General features: G+C 43.0%; 1 protein-coding gene across 1 annotated transcript; it reads left to right on the top strand.

Moving 5' to 3' along the window:
• On the top strand, nucleotides 1-7,285 carry MELLADRAFT_117018 (uncharacterized protein; the record flags this gene model as incomplete). The annotated part of the gene is made up of 23 exons (XM_007412066.1): nucleotides 1-1,475; nucleotides 1,559-1,853; nucleotides 2,130-2,224; nucleotides 2,299-2,538; nucleotides 2,606-2,858; nucleotides 2,959-2,966; nucleotides 3,042-3,238; nucleotides 3,303-3,333; nucleotides 3,393-3,459; nucleotides 3,520-3,568; nucleotides 3,664-4,077; nucleotides 4,140-4,903; nucleotides 4,974-5,080; nucleotides 5,144-5,179; nucleotides 5,267-5,296; nucleotides 5,392-5,471; nucleotides 5,533-5,563; nucleotides 5,719-5,902; nucleotides 5,968-6,142; nucleotides 6,205-6,254; nucleotides 6,318-6,476; nucleotides 6,555-6,644; nucleotides 6,739-7,285. 23 exons carry the CDS (start codon nucleotides 60-62, stop codon nucleotides 7,005-7,007), a joined length of 5,040 nt encoding a protein of 1,679 aa, XP_007412128.1.
• Nucleotides 7,286-9,364: the final 2,079 nt, after the last annotated feature.

Here is a 9,364-nt window from a genome sequence, read left to right as displayed (position 1 = left end):
AGGCCTTCTCCTTCTAGTCAACCTCAACTTGTCTAAATATTCATCGCCGTTGAAATCAAATGTTTTCTGCCTCACTGTCAACTGCTGCTCTTCACGAGTCTCAACACCTCTTTGCTACCTCAAACGATGATGTCTCTGCTCGCTTCGAAGCCCAAGCGTTTGAATCCTCATCATCACCAACATCCGAGGCAGATTATCTTGATGGACTACCCGCTATATTTGTCCTAGCCGTCTGGGTGCTCAACTATGTTATTCCGCGCCTCTTCACCTTGTATTTCTACGTCAGATATTCCTGGCTTCAATCTGATCGACACACCAAGTCTTCAAGCCCCGAAGAAGCTGGTCTCTTAGCGAGCTCCGATACTGTGAATAGGACGTCTCATGGCAAAAATAAAAGCTTTGCTGTGTCGTCCAATGCGGTCTGCGAGGCTGAAGATCAGGTGATTGCGAGTGAGCTTCAGCAGCACGAATGGCGTGGTGTCTTGGAATACATCAAGTCTTCTCCTGTCATTGACTTGGTGGATGTAGAAAGATCGACTGACCCCAGATGGAGCCATCCACGATTGAAACTTTTCCTAGCTTGGAAAGATTGGATTACGACTATTGGAACGATTGGTTTATTTTGCGTTGGCTGTCTTCAATTTCGACACATCCTGCTCGGATCAGATTCACTAAACGCTGCGTGGCTTTTACCTCATGTTTTGATGTGGGGCTTGGCCTCGATCCTCTCTATAGTCAAACTTCGCTTATCAATGATTCGAAAGCAAGAGCATCCTGGCGACACTTATAGCAATCTTGAGACACTTCTCATTCCTACATATCTCCTCTTTCTACCATTTGCGTTCTATACCGCACGGGGCGCGATACTAGTTCATCTCGATCACTCATCGTCATCCGAAAGCCTTTATTTGGCGACTCTACAAGAAGCCAACTTTGCGATCCTTCTGCTTATTACTGGGCTTGAGCTTTGCTCTTCTCGGCCTACCAGGCTGCTCCCAACTCGAGGATTGACATCGAAAACATCACAGCCATCTTCTGTTGAAGTCATCCCACCACCACTGGAGCCGCGTAGTTCACTTCTTGCTTTGGCATATTACGCACACACCGATGGTTACTTATGGCGACATACTTTCAAGACTGCTACACAGGCTTCAATTCCTGATTTACGACCAGATGACAAGACAGCTGCTGTCCTATTTCGATGGAGACACGATCAGGCAGAATACGCAAAATTGGGAATCAAACCTAGTTTATTAAGATCACTCGCCTGGCACCTTCGTTATGAATTGCTCGGTCAGCAATTTTATGCTTGGTTCAATGCCATCGGAGCGCTTTTACCACCTTTCTTTCTTCAACATATCCTTGGCTTTATCTCAGCTAAAGCTGCCGGAGAAGACCTGCCTAATCACTTAGGTGTTCTATATGCATTTGGTATGCTATGTACGCAGGTGTTTTTGGCTTTCTCCCAGGCCGAGGTCAGTGGGGTTCTCCAGTCTCTTGCTAAGCTAGGCTTCTTACTGATCACATCTTTCTGCGCGCAATTTGTCTCCACCAATAGGCACTGTTCCTCGGTAGAAGGCTTTCTGTCCGAATTCGAGCTTTGTTTATCGCTCTGATCTTCACCAAAGGCCTAAGACGAGCTGATACTACACCCAAGTCAGCGAGTAGTGCTGAAACTTTCCCTACGCAAGACGCGACAGATGGGAAAAATCTGAAGGGTAAATATGACAATGAAGAAGGCGAAGGAAGGGCCTCGATTGGAAAGATTGCAAACTTGGTCTCTAATGACACCATGAGCTTGTCAGAAATTGGTGCCTACCTACAGTACGATTACAATTTAACGGTCATCGCTAGTCTGTAGTGCAGCTGACATTTTTTTTTCAGTTTTCTCTGGCCCGAGAGTGCCGTTCAGTTGATACTGGCGGGTGCGTATCTCTACATATTATTGGGGTACAGTGCTTTGGCGGGGATGATGTGCGTGGTGGTTGGTATCCCCATGCAAAGTTATCTCACCAACCTATGGTCGAGTACGTCTCATTAGCCCTTCTGCTAACAGCGATAGTGTTTCACCTTTCATACTCACCTACTTGAAAGCATGAGACTGACGTTTCTGGGCTTCTGCATGTCAGAGTTAGAGAGACAATTGATGAGGGCAGCGGATCGTCGCCTTGGTCTTACTGGCGAGATCATCAACAACATCAAGATTGTCAAATTCTTTGCATGGGTTAGTTTCGTTTGTTCAACCGTTTTATAAGCCACCCCTCACGCCGCTCTGTATTGTCTTTCGTCGTGAGGCAGGAGTCAAAATTCACAGAAAAAATGTCTGATCTCAGAGATGCAGAGCTCTACATACTCTTCAAGCGATTGTTAGTGGGACTCTCCCAAACGGCAGTCTCTTTGGCCATCCCTATCTTCGTTAGCATTGCTACGTTCTATGTTCATACCGAGGTCATGGGCCAGACCTTGACCGCCGAGCAAGCATTCACCGCAATCGCGCTCTTCAACGTCTTCCGATTCCCTTTGGGAGTCATGGCTGGGGTAAGCACTCAGTTCAATTCTCTACCGAAGCTGGCGTGTATCCTGTCTAATTTAAACATATCGCTAGATGATCGGTGGTCTTTTAAAATCCTATGTTGCCTTGCGACGGATCGACGATTTCCTCAACGAAGACGAGACTGAGAAATACTCGACATTATCACCGCCAGTTGAAGAAGAGGGCGACCCGCTCATCGGGTTCAAGGATGCTGCTTTCACCTACGGTGCCGTTCCCGAAGACGCTAAGGATATGTCAGGCTTTCAGTTGCGAGGCCTCAACTTTGGGTTCCCTGTTGGCAAGCTGAGTTTGGTGATTGGAAGGGGTACGTAGACTTCAACTAAGCATCTTGTGGTTTAAGAATCTTTCAATTCGAAGAGCTCATCCATCCATCTTACTCACCGGTGTCGTTTAACGGGTTGTAGTTGGAAGCGTGAGTGGATGATCAGCTTATCAATAACCCAGATTCACTTTGAAAGCTGACAACTTCCAACCATGGGACCCACAGGGGAAGACCTCATTGCTGCTGTCACTTTTGGGCGAAACTAATAAATTGAGCGGAAGGGCGTTTCTTCCCTCTCCGGTTGCTAGACAATCGGGTCTTGACCCAGCTGAGACATTGACCGATACGACTGCATATGCTCCCCAACAGCCATGGCTCTTATCCGATACAATCAGGAACAATATTTTGTTTGGCAGCGCAATGTAAGCAGATCATGATTACGCATCAAAATGAGTAAGATATTAAACAAATTACTTTTGCCCTCAGGAATTTGGCACGCTACAACGCAGTCATTAAGGTGCTCTAACATACCATATATGCGATTATCCTGAGACTGACAAGTTCGCTTATAATTAGGCGTGCGCTTTAGTACCGGACCTCCTCACATTCACTGACGGAGATTTGACTGAGATAGGCGACAAAGGTTAGTAGTAAGAGTACTTATGAAAGATGTCACACCCATTGAAATACTTGAATATGCTAGGTACCGTTCTGAGTGGTGGCCAAAAGGCTAGGATTTCTCTGGCTCGTGCGTAAGTAATGTATCTTACGCATTTTGATCAGGATTATTTGAACTGCTACCAATTTTGTTGAAGTGTCCGCTCTGGCCATTCGCCTTTCTCCACAGCGTTTACTCTCCCGCCAAGTTTCTGCTACTCGATGACATTATGAGTGCAGTCGACTCGCACACTGCCCAACATCTGTTTAACAAAGTTCTTAAAGGCAGTCTGATGAAGAACCGAACATGTGTCCTTGTCACACACGCAGTTGATCTTTGCTTTCCTGGAGCTGCATTCGTAGTCTCCCTAGACCAAGGCGAAGTTGCCTATGCAGGAAAACCTTCCCTTTCAAAATCGGCTTCTTTTCTCTTTGAGCCAAAACAACACGAGATCATGGAAGCGGAATCTCATAAAGATCAGACTATTGAAGAATTGGCCGGACCCTCTGCGGAACCTGCTATTGCTCTTGCGACAAAGGCAACCCAGAAATTAGTCGAGGATGAGCAGCAAGCGGTTGGAGCAGTGAGCTCGACGGTCTATCGGTAGGTATTACTTTCTGAGGCTATCCGTCATACTGATTGGTGTGCTGAGGCCTTGGTCGAAGATTGTATTTCAAGGCCCTCGGAGGCTTCTTTCCGATAGCATTCACACTTGTTCTTTACTTTATATCAGAACTTGCCAACGCAGCCTCTTCAATCGTTTTGAAAGACTGGGCAGGTCAGACAGAAGGGCAGACAGTTGGCTCTACGTGGAACCCAGGTCTTTATCTTTTCAACCCCACGGTCACGATAACAAAGATCTCGCGCGAGTCTCCCGATTTACTGTACTGGAATCGGCTGGAGAAAGACTTTACCACTCAAGACATCTACGCGGGCAGATATCTGCAATGGTACACTCTTGCGGGGCTGGTCACCCTTGCGTTCCAATTGTTTCGACAATTTTACTTCACAATGCAAGCCTTGAAAGCTGCTCGAAACATATACGATTGCTTGATGCGCACCGTATTGAATGCTAAAGGTGATATCTCATATAATGATGAATACCAACAGATTACTGAGATTCACATCTATATAGTGCGCTTTTTTGATACGGTGCCCATGGGCAGAGTCCTTTCACGATTCACAAAGGACGTTCAAACAATGGATCGTGATCTATCTGACACACTTACTTACCTCATCAATGATATCATCTCCGCCTCTTTCATCTTGATCGTTGTTGTCACCGTCTTGCCGATAGGCTTTTTAGTCGCATCACTCGTAGCTTCATCCTTTTATGTTTTGATAGGGTACATATACTTGGCATCTACTCGAGAAATTAAACGATCTGAATCTACTACACGTTCCCCTGTCATCTCCCTTTGCACAGAATGTGAGTTATATTACCACAAACTCTTGTGAACTCGCAAAACCAAAGTTCTCACACTCATCTCTGTTTGTAGGTTTACAAGGTGCTACTTCTATCCGGGCGTATGGTGATATCGGACGTTTCAGTCATGATATGTTCCGTAAGATAGACCAGTATAATCGACCGTACTTCATGCTTTGGGTTCGTGCTATTCATCTTGGTAAATCCATTGGAAGCTGATTTGACCTCTGCTTTGAACATTAGATTTGCAACAGGTGGCTCAGTAGTCGTATTGATGTAGTGAGTCACTCTAGCTGCATCTATCGGTGCACGCTTCAAAGTACTGATTATGAATCTTTCTCATGAACTTCCTTGTCATGCACCTAGACTGCCGCGCTATTCACCTTTGCCGTCGCTGTAAGCTCTCAGACATTTATTGGTTTCGGTTCATCTTTCTGTGCTCAACACCCAAAGGATCGACAATTATTCATCTTACAAATTCTTTTGTTCAGTGTTGGATGATCCTACATAATGCCTCTGCAGCCTTGTCCGGCTTTGCGCTTTCTTATGTGATTTCATTCAACTTTCGAACGTGAGTGACCAGATAAACGTCGTGTATCAATAGGCTTGTTCATTATGTTTCTGCCGAACAGTCTGTGGATTGTCCGATGGTGGGGTGTGAACGTAAGTTTGACAGCATCTTCCATACCCAGCAGAGATAACTTACATTAGTGCATCCTCCAGGAAATTAACATGAACAGTGTCAGTATGCCCCAGCGACAATTCTCTGACCCGCGATGTCGTCATGACTGAGGACCCTTTTATGTGGTACTCGACAGTTGGAACGTATCCACGAGTACCTTGACATCGATCAGGAACCTAAAGCAGGGGTCATTCCTCCTGCTGCTTGGCCTTCGCGAAGTGGCTCAATTGAGGTTGAAAATCTTTGGGTATCATATGCGCCGCATCTACCTAAGGTGCTCAAAGGGGTGAGCTTCAACGCTCAACCGGGAGAAAAGATTGGTAAGTCTTGTACGCGAGGTTTCAAGAACGTTTTCAAGTCTTCTGATCATCTTCAAGCTCAACAGGTATATGTGGACGGACTGGTAGCGGCAAAAGCACGCTTGCGTTATCGTTCTTTAGGTTCATCGAGGCTTCAGAAGGTAGAATTGTGATTGACGGACAGGATATCTCAAAGCTTGATCTTCCCAGCCTGAGAAGCAGACTTACAATCATTCCGCAAGAGAGTGTACTTTTTACTGCGTGAGTACTACAATTTTTATCCTTGCTTGCAGTATGGTCTCTGATTTGTTTCCTATTTATAGGTCTATCCGATGGAACTTGGATCCCTTTGACGAACACGACGACAGTAAAAGTAAGTCGGCTTTTGATAGAAGGCTATGTGTTATTTACCGGTCATGTACTGATTGGTAAGTAGTATGGGACGCTCTCCGCCGAGTCGGTATGGCAGCTCCGTTGGGCCTAGTAGGTGATGGTCCGAGTGGTAGTAGAAGCGGTTCCCCGGGGGGTCATGAGATCTCCTATATCAGTAGCTTAGATATGGAAGTAGAAGACAATGGTCGCAATTTTAGCACAGGTGCGTTCTTTCCAGCTGAGCATTCCATTGCTCAATTGTAATCTTGGTTAAAATTAAATCCTGTTCAAACATCTCTAGGGCAACGACAATTACTTGCAATTGCTCGTGCGCTTTTGAAATTGCAAAATTCGTCGGTTCTCATTCTGGATGAATCGACTGCTAGCTTGGGTGAGTCTTACATCGCAACTTTTGTTTTACATCATGAGATCTTTCCTGCCTGAGAGCAATCTGCTCAATGACATATGATTCACTTTTGTTACAGATGCCGAATCTGACGAAAGGATTCAAAAGACGATTAGAACAGAGATGTCAGGTGCAACGATCCTCTGTATTGCCCATAGACTGAAGAGTATCATTGAATTTGATAAAGTGCTTGTCTTGGGATTAGGAGAAGTATTAGAGTTTGGAAGACCAATTGACTTATTGGCAGACAAAGGTTCAGCGTTTAGAGAACTATGTGGAAGATCTGGTAACATGGAAGAATTGTTAGAGATGGCAAAGGTTGCATCAGGAGGAAAGGTCATAAATTGATGATGACCTCTTTAGTTTCATTTTTATAGAGTCCTATATGTTTGTTTCTTTGCAATGTTTTTGATCGTGATTGAATTGTTTTTATGTTGTTTTCTTGAACTCAAGATTGACTTGTGTGTCTTAGATTATATCAGGAGTAGGACGAGGGGCATACATTCAGACTAAATTGGTATCTATGAGTCTTTTGTCAGTGTTGAATGTAGTTTTAAGAAATCATGTCGGTATGACTGAAAAACCTCAAAATTGACCTTTTTAAGGAAATTGGATCTCTCCTGGACAATGATCTGCTACTTCAGGCTTAGCCATACTTTGTTGTGATTCTGATAAGTTGGATTGAGGCAAATGCAAAAAGACTTATCTGAAGTTATACCATCACTGGAAAGTTCCATGCACACATTACTTTTCTATACTCCTGGGAAAAGACGTCATTTGGTGTAGTGTAGATCGAGACAGGAATCTGAGCAATGATGAATGGAACTTGAACAAACATCAGATCAAGAGAAGAAGAACAATCCTGCAGCAACCATTTAACCCATGCCTCCTACAAAAGAATTGACCAACGAACCTCTCATGTTATCAAACCTCCTAAGATAGCAACTCCAGAGAATTTTGACGGAGCCCAAAGGCTAGAAATTTGAAGTTATCATAAATCAGATCAGCTTATACCTGCAAATGAACACAGCCTCATTTGTGAACAAATAAGCACAAGAAGACTTTGCCCTATCATACATGGACAGTGAAGCAAGCTTGTGGGGTCACATGCTAACTGATCAATTACTCAACTCAGACCAAATGCAACTAGTAACTTGGAAGAAATTATTAGAGTGTTTCAAAGTCGCATCATTTGATTCAGAGTGTATCAGCAAATACAAAAGAGAACTCCAAGCACTACACCAAAAACCCTAACCCTAAGTCACCAAGTACTGACAAAAATCTTTGAGCTCACTTTAATAGTTAAAAGCCTGAAGAGATTTTGATATCAGCTTTTATGGTACAAGATACTTTTTCTGATATAGAAGAATTAGAAAAAGTAGCTATGAAAGTAGATGATAAATTCAATAAACAAGTCACTGAGGCCACTCACCACACCACCAGCTCAAGCACCTTGAACAACTCTAAGCCTACTACAATTGTTGATCCCAATGCAATGGAATGTTCAGCAATATACAGTTTTACTATCTCAAATGACAATTTCAAAGAAGGAGGAATGACAAGTGCTTGCTATAGCTGTGGAAGTACTGAAGATTAAGCACAGCCCCAAGCTGGTAGGTACTGGCAGGCCAGAAAGTCCCTCGAACTTCAAGAGGACTTCAAGCAAACTTCAGAAAGATTTCAAGCAAATTTCAAGATGTTTTCAATGGTTTGTCAATGTAAATTCAGCTGAACATAAGATTGAACACAAGTGACATGATTGCATTATACACAGGGAATCTTTGATATCAAGCAATTGGTATGATTATGTGTGGATTACATCCTGTTCAATGAGGTGGACAATAAGAGGGCTCAGGTCAAGATTTTTATGGTCTTTTCTTAAAACCCCGGGGAAACATTGTACAAATTATTTACATAAATAATTTGTTTTGTAAAACAAGATAGTCAGCAGCCATCAACAGCCATCAACAACTTCTTGAGAAGACACTAGGGGGTTTCAAGTTAGGATATTTTTGCATAAAAGTCTCACAAAACAGACAGGTTTTTAAATTTGGCAGTATTATTTTTCTGCAAATCTATGGTTGACAGCATTTGGGACACCTTTTTTTCTTTCCGTTCACAGTATTTTTTTTAGTCTGGGACAAGTTGTTGTACTGGAAAAATACCATGAAAAACTTGACTTCAAACCCCCTATTGATCCCTATTTTTTTATTTTGGGGGTGTTTGATGCTTGTAATATTGGTCTTTAAGGCTTTCTTTTCTTTTTCACTTCATGTGGTTTGTCTAGTCTTCTTGGTTTTATAGTTGTTTGGAATTTCTCATCACTGTTAATATGCATAGAATTACTGCTCATAAAAATTTGGGATGTTGCTAAAGAAATCCCGAATTTCTAAAATTTATGCAAAAATTCACAAATTTGGGATTCTTCTTTTGTGGTCCAAGCTGCAAAATTGCTTGACCTGAGTCCCTGTAATGTACCATGATCAAAAAGACCCAAAACTTGACTGGTTAATTTTCATAAGCATATACAAACTGATTATAAAACAGGAGGTAAAAAGGTGACCTGTTTCAAAATTGTTTTACATAAAATTTGAAACAATGGGCAAGTTTACAAAATATAAAATTACGGAAAAATACAAAGTTGAAACCTCTTACTATACTACTTCTACTTCTACAGCTTTCAGTCTCAAGGCAGTTTAACAGAC

The sequence above is a fragment of the Melampsora larici-populina genome, assembly GCF_000204055.1.
Source record: "Melampsora larici-populina 98AG31 unplaced genomic scaffold MELLAscaffold_28, whole genome shotgun sequence".
NCBI classification, from domain to species: Eukaryota; Fungi; Basidiomycota; class Pucciniomycetes; order Pucciniales; family Melampsoraceae; genus Melampsora; species Melampsora laricis-populina.
This window is presented reverse-complemented; position numbering and strand designations above follow the sequence as displayed.